The 17492-nt window shown below is 35.8% G+C and overlaps 1 protein-coding gene across 1 annotated transcript in view; it reads right to left on the bottom strand.

Annotated features, from left to right (window-relative positions):
- Positions 1-17492, bottom strand: part of BANP (BTG3 associated nuclear protein) — a 1088809-nt gene that overhangs the window by 988592 nt on the left and 82725 nt on the right. The window contains exon 3 of the mRNA XM_053701244.1: positions 14775-14869. Coding sequence (XP_053557219.1) covers positions 14775-14869 — 95 coding nt within the window. The remainder of the gene's footprint in view (positions 1-14774; positions 14870-17492) is intronic.

Here is a 17492-nt window from a genome sequence, read left to right as displayed (position 1 = left end):
AGAGTTAATTAATTTCGTTAGATTAAAATTATATTTAAGTTAGGGGGTGTTAGTGTTAGGGTTAGACTTAGCTTTAGGGGTTAATCCATTTATTATAGTAGCGATGAGCTCCGGTCGTCAGATTAGGGGTTAATAATTGAAGTTAGGTGTCGGCGATGTTAGGGAGGGCAGATTAGGGGTTAATACTATTTATGATAGGGTTAGTGAGGCGGATTAGGGGTTAATAACTTTATTATAGTAGCGCTCAGGTCCGCTCGGCAGATTAGGGGTTAATTATTGTAAGTAGCTGGCGGCGACGTTGTGGGGGGCAGGTTAGGGGTTAATAAATATAATATAGGGGTCGGCGGTGTTAGGGGCAGCAGATTAGGGGTACATAGGGATAATGTAAGTTGCGGCGGTTTACGGAGCGGCAGATTAGGGGTTAATAATAATATGCAGGGGTCAGCGATAGCGGGGGCGGCAGATTAGGGGTTAATAAGTGTAAGGTTAGGGGTGTTTAGACTTGGGGTACATGTTAGAGTGTTAGGTGCAGACGTAGGAAGTGTTTCCCCATAGGAAACAATGGGGCTGCGTTAGGAGCTGAACGCTGCTTTTTTGCAGGTGTTAGGTTTTTTTTCAGCTCAAACAGCCCCATTGTTTCCTATGGGAGAATCGTGCACGAGCACGTTTTTGAGGCTGGCCGCGTCCGTAAGCAACTCTGGTATCGAGAGTTGCATTTGCGGTAAAAATGCTTTTTTGGAGCCTAACGCAGCATTTTTTTTGACTCTCGATACCAGAGTTAATTTTATGGTGCGGCCAGAAAAAAGCCTGCGGAGCGTTAACAGCCCATCTACCGCCAAACTCCAAATCTAGGCCTAAGACTGCATAAGATGTTAAAATCAAGGATGGAACTTGAGACTGTAGCTACTGCTTGTGAAATAAAGACTGTATCCTCCGGTAACAATAGTCCTCTGGGCGTATTAGCTTGACCCAATCTAGTAAATAGTTAAGCATAATAAAATTAAGTAGCACCTCAAAATTATTACACATAGATAACAATATATACTAGTAGCTAAAAATTAAACAATAATACCGCTCCTATGCTTGTTGTTGCAGTATACCAGAATATGAATATATATAGGTATCTAAGCCTCACTTCCAAGTGAACATACAGTATATTTGGTATATAGAATACCTTATCTGTTAGCAAAAACAGGATAAACAGTAAGTATACACATGATAGGCAATTAATCTCGACATAAACCAGATGTAAACTGACTTATAGTGCACAACATAGATACTTAAAGTTTTCAGCCCCAACATTGAATATGTAGTGCCACATCTTAGCAACATCAAACAGCGTTATATAAAACAGAGTGAGCAACCTTCATTGGTTAAGAAAACGATACATAATAAGTCTAGGTGTCCATCTCCCAGAATAGAGTCCCATACTTTGACAAGGGCACTAATACAGTGAGTTATTGTTTAGCTTGAGATATAGTATTATAGTTGCTCTGTCTTATTGATATATGATATTAAAACTATGTTTCTTAAATCATGGGCTGCTGAGAACTTATAGCAGGAACCCAAATATAAGAATTGTGATATAGTGTAAGGTATATTTTTGAGCTAAAAAAGATCTTGTGAATAATTAAGATAATTAAGTGCTGAAACTTCAAGCAGAATTGAATTCAACAAAGGAACACAGTCTAGTTATTAGGTAAACATTTCTAGTTAGCATACTATAGGACAGAGCCCCTTATGACAATATAATAATACGGTGTATGATGAATAAAACTCAATGTGATACATATTAGCATATCTAGATAGCACAAGACTGGAGATATTTAAACTTTACTTTTCCATTCATGGCATGGAGCTCAACAGGCAGAGCTGGTTGTGCGATCAGGCAGCAAGACATCTCGCTATTTCTATAGCTCCTGGGCTTCTCCAGGGCCCCCTCCGGGGTATATGAGTAAAACAGCCTCACATCGCTCTGTAGGTTGAGTTCAAGTGCTGCTGCAGGACTGCAACTGACGCCGATAAGCCAGGGTTCCTAGGAACAAAAGAGAAGCAGGATCTCCGCTTGTCCACTGACTTCCATTTCTGAGCCTGATTTTGCCGGGTCAACTGTGCGGTACGAAATATTGCTTCCGCTCCGGCTGTACACGTGATTGCGGCTGTGTCCCGTATGTTTCCGCTCACTTTGTATATTCCACTACCCTGGTCGAACTGGGAGGCAGGTATGTATCTACGGGTGGGCTCAACAAAAATCTGAATCATGTACGCTTCTATTAGCTGGAAGGAGGCCTCGATACAGCCCAGAGTGATGGATTCCAAATCTTCCACAGCCGCCATTTTCCTACACCGAGAGAACAACACCACAGCTGAGATAGCTTCTAGGGCTGCTGCAATAGCTTAGTTCAGTGAGCTGGGTGCAAATATCAGTTCACCATGTGGGTATTATGAGCTGGAAGCTTTGTAATGGCCATCTTCGATCTTTCATCGACTGCGCCTGAAGGCTGTATTTGCGTGGCTGTGTCATAGGCTGAAGTTAGGAGTTAATACGGAGTATAGATGCCCAGACTTGGTTAGCAGGATACTTTATGGAGAAATCTTGTAGGTATCTTTAGTAGAACAATGATATCTTATGATGGACTAGATTTTTACCTCTAATATCTGGCTTAAGAGCCGGAGCTCTTGCAATGTGCGTCCGACAGCTTAGGCAGTTGACTCCGCCCCTTAAATAAAATGTTTAATTATGCATAATGAAACAACTTTTTTTTATATATTTCCATTATTTATTTTGGTCTCTTTCCATGTAATTTAGATCTCAAAATTTAGGAATTTCTAATTCTTATACATTGAAATGCACCCTGCTGACTTCTTAAGGCTAATTCTGCTACATATTTGTCCCTAATTGCCTTTATCAGATAATAACTGTAAAATAGTGTACTTTATACTAACTCTATAACAGTGTCTGAGGACTAAAGCCCAGATTGGCTCCTCCAAATAAGGCAAATTGTGGGTGCATTTTGGTTGTTGAAAAATAATTACAGTAAAAATGTTGTTAATTTATTTTAAACAAGTTAAGACTAGGTTGATATTTTATTCTATAGCAACAAAACAGAAATGTCTTGTAATTACAAGATGCAAGATTACAAGTCGCGCGTTATGAGTTTTATGTGCACAATATGGTCTTTTCGCAATCAATTTTCATTGCGCAGCTTTTACAATTCTTGAAAAATCGTGAATGTGCGCAACAATCCTTTCCGCATTTGAAGAGCTGTAGTTAACAGTTTTGCGCAACATAAAAGTTCCACAAAACACTTCAAAAACACATTACAAAGTACAGTTACTCTCATATTAACACTGTCTAATAAAAATTATTTTATACAAATATATTGCACACAAAAGATGTAAAAGATAGGAGATCTCGGATGTTAGAAAAAAAAAAAGCAGACAAAGGGATTTTACATTGACATACATACACATACATAGAGAAACATGGATTTATATGTATACACATATGTTTAACTATAGGAATAATGAAAGGATTTTACATTACAATCTTATGCACATTCAACAATATCTCAGAGGGATTTTCAAAGAGATAATCTCATATAGATCTCCAGATATCTAGACATATATATATACACGTAGAGAGTCTCTGATGAGTTGAGTTAACGTGGTCCAACACTTTCTGCAATTTATCTAGTTTGGGAAGAAAAGGAACTCGAATCTGGTTTACAACAGCGTAAAGATCTTGAGTGTCAAACAGTGTTTAAAGTTATTGAGAATCCACAGCTGTTTATGGATAATGCTTATTCCTCTTATCCAAGCATTTAGCTTTAGTGGACATCTGGAAGAGGTTAGAAATGTGTCCGCAAATGATAGTTAATATATCTTAACATATAGGCTGACATGAATTGTTATGCTAATGTGCAATATTATGTAAAGGATTTCTCGAGTTAGGTATGAGTGTAGTTTATGTTTAAATTGTTGTCTGGAGTTTGGGCTTGTGGTCTATGTTTAGGGAGGTGTAGTTTATGCATGAATGTAAATGGATTAGAGGCTCTCAATAGTAATATTATGTAAAAAACTGATTAAATGTAATCAAATTTGTCCCGAATAAAAATAAATGCTGCTATGTGAGAGATGTTCTTGATTTAAACTGAAATACATGTTAAAGGGACATAAAACAAGTTAGGATAGAGACAAAATATAATAATATGTACTTTAATTACTTTACCTGCAAAACTATACTGCAGTGCCTCGGCATTAAACCTTTCTTGCTTTTTAGTTTCTGAATTGTAAAGCTCTAACTCCGCCCACACATTTCCTTTTTATGGCTGTATCTATATCTATTGTTTTTTTGGTAGGATGCAAAAATGCATCGGGATTATCTGCTGGAGCATGCCTAGAAGCTGTGAACTCCGTTGAAATAGAATGCCTGCTTCTAAACACTGATAAGAGGGGTGGAGTTGGCTGCTCCAGGCAACTTAGCTATGTAATTCATTTTGCTTATTTTTGAAAATTATTTTAAAATACTTGCCAGCAAATTTTAAACATTTTTTTATGCAATTTTTTTTTTAATAATTAGCCCTTTTAGGATATGCACAAATCTCAACCTGTTTTATGTCCCTTTAAAGGGACATTGTACACTAGACTTTTCTTTGCATACATGTTTTGTAGATGATCCATTTATATAGCCCACCTGGGAGTGTTTTTGTAACAATGTAAAGTTTTGCTTATTTTTAAAAAACATTTTAAAATATAACCTACTCCAGCTTATTCTTGTTTGTGTAGGGAGTCTTTTCATATGCAGAGGAGGAAGGAGGGGGTTGGGTCTGCCGTTTTTGCTTTCCAGCCCATTTCAGTGGGTGTCCCAGCCTAACTGTTTCAACAGTGCTAAACTGGGAGCTTCTAAGTACATTTTAAAAGGTTTTACACTGGATTTTTAGATCAGTATATGTGCATATTATTCTTTATAGGAGTGTCTATTACATGCAGTTATATAAAAATGGGTGTATACTGTCCCTTTAAGCCTTTACTGTGATTATAGCTAGTATAATACAAACATGATCACTGCAATTGCCAAATTAATAATATATTGATGCATAGTGAGAAATATATGGCTATTTAAATAAAACATGCGGGGAAAACAAATAAATACCGTGCAGGAGCATTTTATTATTTTAAATTAGCAAAAGCGAGTTTAGAGCTCTTTCACTCTGATGTGGGGATGCACCAATAGGCGTTTCTTCTGTCCTCACAATTAGGTTGTATTTACCAGGTATTGTGTAATAAGAAACTAAGTTAACATTGATCAGTTTATAATTGTTCAGAATTGAGTTAAATTCTGCATTAAACTATGCAGATGCTGGCCCCATAGAAAGAGACATAAGTAAAGTATAATGAACCTAGTCTTCACGTGTTTATTAAACAGAAATAGCAGCCACTATATGTAATAGAGATATGCCAAACTAATTGCCAAATACTGTAGTTGCTAATGGAAAGTCTATTAGAAATTGGCATTCAATGTATCATTGAATGTATCAAAATACTGTCCAAGTTGTTTTGTAGCACAGTGGTTCTCAACCAAAGTGAGTTCAAGGCCCGGTAAATTTTAGCTAGACATGTCCAGGGCCCGGTAGATATATATATATATATGAGCAGCAGGGGCGGGCTGATCAGCCAGGCAAATAGGACCTGGGCTGAGCTACCAGCAAGTAGGGGGGCCCACAAATGGCATCTCCACGGATCCTGGTGCATTCCTTAAGCTGGAGTTTTCAGTTGCCCTATCAGTAACTAAGCAAATAAGTGTGGGTTTAGTGGGGGCCCTGGTGGGGGTCTGTCGCTGTGAGGGCCATAGAGTGTGGGGTCTGGCCCTGGAGGTTGGGTGCCCTTTCTCTGGACCTTAATGTTGGGGGGCCTGGCTCTGGAGGTTGAGGGGCCTGTTGGGGGCAGGTCAGGGAGGCTACCATGTTCATTTGCATAAAATGTAATACATTTTGGTCAGTGTGAGACAGTCTTCCTGGGGCCTTGATTGGTCTCAGTCTGCCCCTGGTGTGCAGTGGGGTAAGAGTGTGCAGTGGGTGCATGACAGGTCGGGGCCCACCAGCAGGGCAATTACGGCCCGGTACTGGGCCACGGCCCGGCTGTTGAGAAACCAGGTGTAGCAGACACAATTAAGGCAGGGTTTAACCTACTTGTGAAACCCAGGACATAACTGCCTTTACTCCAGCAGTAGTAGGCCTAGCCCTTGTGTCTGGTAATGCCAAGTGCTCAATTCAGTGCTTGGAAGCCAATTCCAGAACTGAGATTACAAAGCATTTTACTCCCAAATGGACATGATCAGCAACTGAGATAACAGATCAACAAAAAAACAACAACTTTATTTTAGTTGCGAAGGATGTTTGAACAAATTTAGGATATTTTTGGGGTGCTGAATTAAAAAAAAATGACATCAGTGTTGCCAAATTGGCTCTAGTTTATGAGATAATGGCTACCCCTTAAATTATGATTTTACCCCAATACAACCTGTGGCTGTTGACATATGCAGCAGGGTTTAGTCAGTCTTTTTACTCTGTACCATTGTTTTTAATGTAATCTTTATTCTTATCTGTAACATTGTTTTTAATGTAATCTTTATTCTTATCTGTAACATTGTTTTTAATGTAATCTTTATTCTTATCTGTAACATTGTTTTGCAAGTTTATGCATTGCATTTAATTCCATATTCCACCAGAAGCTTGAAATGTGTTTTATTGCACAATGGTATCTGCTATGTATCTCTTCCAATCGGTCACTCAACAAAACTTAAAGAAGAATAAGAAAATATCAAAATGGTCTCATGGTATCATATTTGCGTTGATCTAAAGATAGTGAACTTTTTGCTTGGCAGCAAAGTGGATACATGAAGTACCCTTGTTTCATCTGCCTGTGGGAAAATAGAGAAAAGCAAGATGATTTGCAAAAAGTAACATGACCTTTAAAGGTACAGTATGCACCAATTTTCATTTAACTGCCTGTAATAGACACTACTATAAAGAATAAGATGCACAGATACTGATATAAAAATCCAGTATAAAACCGTTTAAAAACTTACTTAGAAGCTTCCAGTTTAGCTGTGTTTAAAAGGTAGCTGGAACACCCACTAAAAATGGTTCTATAGCAAATAAAGCAGACACTCCGCTACTCCCCATTCCTCTGCATATGAAAAGACTCCTTACACAAACAGGAGCAAGCTGGAGTAGGTATACATCAGTATTCTCCTAAAACTTTGGGGCTTGGTTAGGAGTCTGAAAATCAGCACAATTTAAAAATAAGCAAATTTTGTTTTGTTTTTTAAAAAGCTGTATAAGCTATATAAATGGATCATCTGCAAAACATTTATGCACATGAATATCTAGTGTATAATTTCCCTTTAAGGGAAGAGATGATTGTAGGTGCAGTGAGCATCATTAACAAGCCATAGGATGATAAAGAAAAAAAAAGAAAAACCATTCTTCCACAACTCCATATCAAGCTTGGACTGATGAAGTAATCTGTAATAGGCCCTTCTAACTTCCTGGTAACCACAAAGCAGACAATTATGAAGACTTGGTGCAAAACATGCTCGCTAAATTTAAAAATTTGGGTACAAATATGAGCATAAATGTACAATTTCACCATAGCCACTTAGACAGATATGAGGATAATCTTTTTGATTTCATTGAGGAACAAGGGGAGAGATTCCATCAGGATATAAAGGTGATGAAGGAATGGTATCAAGGAAGATGGGACAGACACATGATGGCAGACTACTGCTGAAGCCTCCAACATGATTGTCCTGATGACCCATATAGAAAAAAGCTTACAAACAGTGTTTTTCTATGCCTTAAGTGTGATTATCTTAATCAGCTTATTTTGTTTTTGTGTTATTGTACTGAATACAACGCCATTAGGTATTTGTATGATTTGATACCGTTTCCATGTGATTTGTGGTTACTGTACACCTGATCATTACATTTTTATGTTTTTCAAAGTGGGCATCCATTCATTATCTCTAAATATAGAGCCAATCTAGAAAAAACGAAGCCATATTCGAAATTAGTGACACAAAGTTACCCAAAATTTGATCTAATATAATTGGGGAAAAATCAGTCTTGACTTACTTCATCTATACTTCATACAGCATTTTTAACGGTGTGTTAAACTTAAAAGGCTATATGGCTTTAGTAAGGTCAGCCTTGAAGTCATGCATGGCCTACCAAACAAGGCCAACACAGGTCTGGTATCTGTAGCTACATAACTACACACATTAAAGGGACATACAACAAGTTTGGATAGAGACAAAATAATATAATATGTATTTTAATTACTTTACCTGCAAATTTATACTGCAGTGCCTCGCCATTAACCCTTTCTTTTTAGTTTCTGAATTGTAAAGCTCTAACTCCCCCCCACACATTTCCTTTTATGTCTGTCTCTATGGTTATTGTTCTTTTGGTAAAATGCAAAAGTGAATAGGGATTATCTGCTGGAGCATGCCTAGAAGCTGTGAACTCCGTTGAAATACAATGCCTGTGTCTAAACACTGATAAGAGGGGTGGAGTTGGCTGCTCCAGGCAGTTTAGCTATGTAATTAATTTTGCTTTTTTTAAAAAATTATTTGAAAATACTTGCCAGCAATTTTTAAACAATTTTTTTATGCAAACTATTTTAAATTAGCCCTTTTAGGATATGCACAGATCTAAACCTGTTGTATGGCACTTTAAGGAGTTCTTAGGTTTGTCTATCTGTTCTTAGAGTAAATTTGTGGTGCACACAACAGTTCTCCACATTCAATTAGTACAAGTGTATGGGGAATACTGGAGTTGTCAAGCGCAGAAAGACAGTTGGGCTTCTGGTGGTGCAATCAAAGAATAATAGAGTCCTTGCTTCTTCCCCCACCAAAACAGCACTCAACCATAAAGTTGAAGGCTTGGAGTGAAATATTTATTCCCTTCTTTAAGCAATATAGCTTGAAAGTTGCACTAATGTATGCATGAAACTGTCATAAGGAAGATGCATTTACAAAAAATAAATTTTAGAATATTTAGCCTGACTTTAAGCAAAATACTATTGTGCAATACTGGAAACCAAGGTCCTGAAATCTGTATTGGATTAACAATATGTATACTTGTTGGTCATTTTATGCTTCTTACACTGCATGAAAAATCATAATTCATATTAACAAACTCTGAAGACAAACCAGATGTTTTGGTTTTAGAAGTATGTCCAGCTATCACATTAGGCAAGTTCATAATTTACCTTCGTTCCTTAATGAAATGTTGACAGAGACAAATGAATCACTTTTTTCATAGTGTTAAAGACTAACCATTAATTCATACTTTTTAATAGAAGATTAGAAATGCTGATTGTGCCATCTAGTGGCAGAAAAAAAGAACACGGCATGTGTCTCTTGCAATGATTAGAATTTGATTGCTAAAATATTTACCAGATATGCATTCACAATACATTTAAAGAAAATGCAAGTATAAGGTGTGATTCAGCAGCTGGCCTTAATGCAGGAAGCTTCCTTATGCTTCCACCCTTACTACACCAAGGTGGACCAACATTTTTCAAATAAGAAAGCACAGTGCAATGTGTTTGTCCCCTTACAGGGCCAATAAGCATACTTAAAGGGACAGTTCACCCAAAAACTTTCTCCCCTTTAAATTATTCCCAATGATCCTTTTTACCTGCTAGAGTGTATTAAATTGGTTGCAAGTAGCTCCTTTACTCATATTTCAGCATTTGAAATAGCTGATTTAGCTTGTGGTTTCCCAACCTATACTGAAAGTTTTGATACTGGCGTATACGCTATTGACAAGCCTAAGTAAACACAGCCAGCAGAAGAGATTACACCCTCAGTGGGGGCATGATAGTTAAGTAATAAAATGATAATTTTCCATTGTTCTCTCTATGTATTGAGCTTTGGTGTTCCAGACAAATATAAGATAAGGAAGCAAGTCTGTGTACATGAAAGTGATAACATAATGAGATCTGATATTACCTGAAGCTCAACCCATTGTAATAGGCTGTGGTTTAAAAGCACAAAACCAGCTAATTCATATACACAAATAAACCCAAAAATGCAATTTCTCAAATATTTTATACTCTGCAGTTGGTATAACAAGTCATTTAAAATACATTTATGGAAAAACAATTTTACGGTGTACTGTCCCTTTAATAAATTCTACTAACTGGAAAAAAGCATGCTTCTATGTAAATTAACCTCAAATCAGCAAAACTTTAGCAAGGTTCTTAAAGGGACACGAAACCCAAATTTTATCTTTAATGATTCAGATAGAGCAGCAATTTTAAGCATCTTTCTAATTTACTCCTATTATCAATTTTTATTTGTTCTCTTGCTGTCTTTATTTAAAAAGCAGGAATGTAAAGCTTAAGAGCCGGACCATTTTTTTGTTCAGAACTTGGGTTATGCTTGCTTATTGGTTTGCTAAATGTAGCCAAGCACTATCCAGGGTGCAGAACCTAAAATGGGCTGGCTCCTTAGCTTTAAATTCCTGCTTTTTAAATAAAGATAGCAAGAAAACGAAGAAAATTGCTTAAAATTGCATGCTATTCATGTAATGAAATCCCAAAATGAGACCTCTTATTGACTGGGGTTTAATCCTATATGAAATACATAATGTTAATGAATGCCAGCAAGCACTATGGGATGTATAAATACATAGCAGAAGTACAAACATGCTTATATATATATATATATATATATATTTATATACACAGTACATATACACAGACACACACACGCACGCACACATATATATATATATACATACATACATATACACACACACACGCACGCACGCACACATATATATATACATACATACATACATACATATACACACACACACGCACGCACATATATATATATATATATACATACATACATACATATACACACATATATATATATATATATATAAATTTAGTTTGCCCAGTGCTTTGTTTTTCTTTAAATCCACTAAGCCTGACCCGGTATCATAAAATCCATGAATGCTTTATATATTTTGCTGGCTTTTGTAAAACAACTGCTCACTGCTATCTTCATACCAAATTCAACTAAATGTGGTTTATCTCTCGTACTCTTCCTAAACATAACATTTTCTTACTCAGGATTTTATAATTTTCCATTATAATTTTTAATGACAAAAGGAGACTAAACATAATGATAATGCTTGAGCATTTATTGATATCTACATATAAATGTGCTCTGCAGTGGTCCTTTTGAATGGTCATAAGGAATCCATGTTGTTAAATGCTGGAGTCCTGAACAAGTAATTAGTACATTATGTTTATTTACACTATTGGTTACATGTTCAGTTACAGCTAACAATTGAAGAACCTAGAATTCTCTCATGGACATATTAGACCAGTAGGCATTTGCTACATAGAAACATAGGTTCTGGTGACGATAAGAACCATAGGCTCATCAAGTCTGCCCATATACCCTGTGTGAGACTAAATAAATGACAGCCTTTATCAGGCTTCCCTGAGGCCCCTCCCAGTGTTTGTCTTTACCAACCTCTAATGGAACTTCCATGAATCCGCCCTTTATCCTGTAAACATTTCTTTCACAAATTACTATTGAACCTACTTCCTTTCCACATGAGATCATTACCCCTTGTTCTGGTGTTACTCTTTCTGTGCTTCAGCTTCAGAGTAAATATATACAAATATTGTCAGTTTATCTCTTACCTTAGATTATAGTTATACTAGGGACAAGGTTTCCATTTATTTTTATACTTATTTTTGCTCTCTGCAAGTGACTGGACACAGACTAACCAAAAGAACAATGACATATGCACTTATTCACATTCAGGCCAATGAGACACATGGAATTACTTTATGTGGGTTGATATAGTTTTCATCCTATATTGTTTTTCCTTTATATGTGATGTCATCAAGTGATTCAAATAAATAAATAATCTCATATTAAGCAAGGGATAATTAATTACATATATATTTGTGTGGACTTTAAAGGGACATTGCATAAAATGCATCATGTAAATAATTTAGAATCAATTGGTTACCAAAGGGAACCAAAACATTCTGGTATCATAGGCGCTAGTGAAAGCTTAAAATAGTGATGTTGCTTATTTTGGAAAACTTATAAATGTGAAAATAAAATAAAAATAGAGGTTCTATTATGTGAATAAATGTGATAAATTAGTGTCACAATAATTTGTGTATTGCAGAATCTGCATAAATTTAATAACACGTGAAAAATAAAATATACAAATAACAAATACAAAAAGGATATTGCAGCAGATACAATTAAAAAAGGATATTGCAGCAGATACAATTAAAAAATATAGCCGATACAAAAATATATTTGCAAAAGAAACAATTGCATTGATCAGACGCAATTGAAGTGTAGTATACAATTTGCAACAATTATTATATGAAGAATACGATAAAAAATAGGATAAAAAATAGAAAGCTTAGATGAAATCCACTTGAGACCATACAATCAGATGAACCGATTCCGATGAACAGTTTGGATGAATATTGCTTGTCTCGTCTCAGTTGAAACATCCAGGTCTGGACCGAAAACGGTGATGAAGTGGATGATTCCCTCTTTCAGGTACACTATCCAACGATACCAGCACTTAGATACGGCGTCTCAATAAGGCGTTCATGTGGAAGATAGATTTTCATCCGAATCACCTTTGCGAGCAGGTAGCCGAAGTCTGGTTCTACGGAAGCCTTGAGGGGACAAAATACTTGCAACAAAGAGCAACGCGTTTCAACCCGCTAAGGGTCTTTTTCAAGCTCTCGAAATGTTAGAAAATTGGCTATTTAAAGCCCTTGGAACAATTTCATTGGTTAAACATGGTGGGTGTGAAGTTTTAAAAATTGTATATAACAAGTTAGCAGCAATATTATTCTACCATCATTGGTTATCAGACAAACAAATACGGAACATATGATAATAAGATAATAGTGGGTATAAAATATTTCAAAATTGCATACTTCAAGTTAGCAGCGATATTATTCTACCATAATTCATTGTCAACCTGACATATTCTGCGGCACATATAATAATAAGACTATAGAAATCATAAAAACGGTACATAGCCACTCCTTACTGATATATTTGAATAGGTTAAAATCAATTAAATGTATTTAAATTATATTCATGCAGATCCACAAAGATATAAACGACTACGTTCACACCCACCATGTTTAACCAATGAAATTGTTCCGAGGGCTTTAAATAGCCAATTTTCTAACACTTCGAGAGCTTGAAAAAGACCCTTAGCGGGTTGAAACGCGTTGCTCTTTGTTGCAAGTATTTTGTCCCCTCAAGGCTTCCGTAGAACCAGACTTCGGCTACCTGCTGGCAAAGGTGATTCGGATGAAAATCTATCTTCCACATGAACGCCATAATGAGACGCCGTATCTAAGTGCTGGTATCGTTGGATAGTGTACCTGAAAGAGGGAATCATCCGCTTCATCACCATTTTCGGTCCAGACCTGGATGTTTCAACTGAGACGAGACAAGCAATATTCATCCAAACTGTTCATCGGAATCGGTTCATCTGATTGTATGGTCTCAAGTGGATTTCATCTAAGCTTTCTATTTTTTATCCTATTTTTTATCTTATTCTTCATATAATAATTGTTGCAAATTGTATACTACACTTCAACTGCGTCTGATCAACGTAATTGTTTCTTTTGCAAATATATTTTTGTATCGGCTACATTTTTTAATTGTATCTGCTGCAATATCCTTTTTGTATTTGTTATTTGTATATGTTATTTTTCACGTGTTATTAAATTTATGCAGATTCTGCAATACACAAATTATTGTGACACTAATTTATCACATTTATTCACATAATAGAACCTCTATTTTTATTTCATTTTCACATTTATAAGTTTTCCAAAATAAGCAACATCACTATTTTAAGCTTTCACTAGCGCCTATGATACCAGCATTTTTTGGTTCCCTTTGGTAACCAATTGATTCTAAATTATTTACTTGTATTTTAGAGGTTGGAGAGTCCTCTTGTTTTCTCATAGGCTTAATAGAGTTTCACTGCGCAGTAACCAACACCCCCTCTTTTTTGCACTTATAAAATGCATCATGCATACAACATTTAAAAACACAACAATTAAACACCGAATAAATGTTTTTTCCTGTAAATGCTGATGCTACTGACGATCAGTTGTTCACTGGCTAGTGAAGACAACTACCACAACCCTACTGGTAGACAGCCGCACAAAACATGTTTTTTATTAAACAACTGTTTTCTTTTTTGTTGTTGTGTTTTTTTGTTTTTTTTTAAATAGCAAACCAATATATGTTTTGGTTCCCTATTTAATCCAAGAAAGAAGTTAAACAACAATAAGTTTAGGGGAAATCTATAATCTTTTGATGGAAATAGTCATCGTTTTCTATCCTTTGTTATCATTAGCTGAGGACTACAACATTTATAGAATCCCATTTCAAGTGCACAATATATATACGTTTTATGACTTCTATCAGCTTTGATAGATTGTGTGAAAATATAAACTGACAGCAGACCACTTAACGGTTCCTTAAAGTGAATGCAACCCCTATAAAGTCTAATGCCACCAATGTGCCTTGGAAATAAAACAAGCCAGGTCTGAACTTCCAGTAAGATATATGCTCCTGTTATATAGTGGTTCCACTCTCACTGATTTATTACTTTGCTGGTATCAGTATCAAAGCACTAGCCAAGAAAACAAATGGATCATGTTAAAACCTTAATGGATGGATCCTGGCAGTTGATTTCTATCCTCTGTCGTTTCAAAGAAGGGGTCATGTCCTCTTCGGTCACTTCATGATTCTCTAGAACAACTGGGGGGAGAAGAAAAAAAAAGGACAGGAGTTCAGTATTGGTGATACTTATAAGATCCATCATCTGGCAAAATGTCAGTATTAATAACCTTTTGTTCCAAAGCAGCAGCTATTAGTTCAACAACATAGGCATCATACAACAAACACACACACCCTTGTTAATGATGACACCCCAGAGTCAAAAAGCATACGCATTATAAAATTCTTCTATGTGGATGTAATGATGCTTTTACTTTTGTATCAGAAGGCCAAAAATAAAGACATTCTAAACCTAGATAAATGAGATTCCTAGTTAATCTTGCACATGGGGCTGTTCACTGGGTCAGTCAACCGAGGTCAAGATTTGGCAGCGCCAGATATATACTTCTGAACGTCTGGTGACAAATCATATTTTTATTCTTTTCACGCTTTTTATATCCTTTGAAAAATTGTGTTTTCCTGGATTTGATATTTTAGCATTTTTCATGATTTCCTGGGTTTGATATTTTTGCATTTTTTATGATTTCTTCACATTGATTTAAGGAAAATCCTCATAACATAAAATAACTATAGCCACCATCCGGATATATCAAGATGAATTTGGTGTAACATGTTACACACTGCATTTGTGGATTACTTTTTATGGGTGGAAACTGAATTTCTTACGAAGAGCTAGACAGTAATCTTAGAATAGACCATCTGGGGGAAGAACTTGATCTTGGATATCAGATCAATATTTTTCTATACTACTACTAAATGAATAAATGTTGCATGTTACGATCACTAGTAGATCCAATAATTTGATTTCATTCCCCATAAAACGTTAAAGGGGCATGGAACCCAAGATTTTTCTTTCATGCGTCAGATAGAGCATGCAATTTTAAACAACTTTCCAATGCACTTCTATTATCAATTTTGCTTTGTTCCCTTCATATCCTTTATTGAAAAAGCAGCAATGCACAACTAGGAGGTAGGTGAACAAATTAAATAAGCCAATGACAAGAGGCATATATATGCAGCCACCAATCAGCAGATAGCTCCCAATAGTGCTTTTCTGCTCTTGGGCCTACCTATGTATTATTTTTAATTAAGGATAACAAAAGAACAAAGCAAATTCAATAACAGAAATAAATTTGAAAGTTGTTTACAATTACATGTTCTATGTGAATCATGAAAGAAAAATGTTGGGTTTCATAGCCCTATAGATTAAAAAAAATAATATATACAGGTAGCCCTCAGTTTACGCCGGGGTTAGGTTCCAGGAGGAATGGTTGTAAATCGAAACCGTTGTAAATTGAAACCCAGTTTATAATATAAGTCAAAGGGAAGTGAGGGGGTTAGGTTCCAGGCCCCTCTCAAAATTGTCATAAGTAACACCTAATACATTACTTTTAAAGCTTTGAAATTAAGACTTTAAATGCTAACCAGCATTATAAACCTAATAATATAGATTGTATCATCATCAAACTAAGTTTAATGAACAAAAACATTTGCTAACAGCACTAAATAAAATAATCACACAACAGACTGCATCATCATGAAACTAAGTTTAATGAACAAAAACGTGTTTTACTTGCATTTTTCTGCAATCAGTTCTCTGCATTGTTAGCATGTTAGATAATATTGGGTCTGCACATATTCTATGCATTTCAATCTGCAGTGAATAATAAGCAGTTAGTCACCCTCACCTGAAGCTGCTGGACAGGAAGATAATAGGGAAGTGTCTGCAAAAACTTGTTGCTCAATAGCTAATGTCTGCTATTGTGTACACAGATCAATTTCAGGCTGTTAAGTTGCATAAATTTGCTGCAAAACAAGCGGACAGCTCCACCTACTGGCTATTTTAATTAGTGCACTTTGCTTTCCAAAGCTTTTCAATAGCAGTCACATGACTGAAAAAAAGGTTGTTATTCTGAAAAAGTGCAAATTGAACCGGCGTAAACCGAGGGCCACCTGTATATAATAATAATAATAATAATAATTACATTAATGTACAAGTTTAATAATCTTCTTGTTCTCTCTTTTGATATACTTTATTAAAACTAAGCTCCTTCCCATAAGAACATACCTACATAGGTTCAGGAGAGTGCATGTGTCTTGTGCTTTACAGGGCAGCAGTAACAATTTTATACATTTAGTGCTCAGGACACATACAAGTTCCTGATCTAGCCTCTGTATGCTCTCAAGAACAAGAGCTAGGTTTACCACAGGATACCAAGAGAACGGACGTAAATTTTATAATAGAAGAATTGTACATTTTTTAACTGTATGCTCTATATGAATCATACAAATGTAATACAATAAACTAAAAATTAATCTTTCATGATTCAGAAAGAAAAATTATATTTTAAAGAACTTTCCAAATTACTTCTATTATTAAATTTGCTTCATTATCTTGCTATCCTTTGATGAAGGAGCAGCAATGCATTACTGGCAGCTAGCTGAACATATCTGGTGAGCCAATGACAAAATACATATATATGTGCAGCCACCCAATCCCCAGCTAGCTCCCAGTAGATTATTGCTGGCACCTGGGCCTACCTAGGTATGCTTTTCAACAAAGGATACCAAAACAAGAAAGTACGTTTGATCATAGTAAATTGGAAAGTTGCTTAAAAACATAAATTATGACTTACCAGATAAT

Source organism: Bombina bombina, chromosome 1 (genome assembly GCF_027579735.1).
Source record: "Bombina bombina isolate aBomBom1 chromosome 1, aBomBom1.pri, whole genome shotgun sequence".
NCBI lineage: Eukaryota > Metazoa > Chordata > Amphibia > Anura > Bombinatoridae > Bombina > Bombina bombina.
This window is presented reverse-complemented; position numbering and strand designations above follow the sequence as displayed.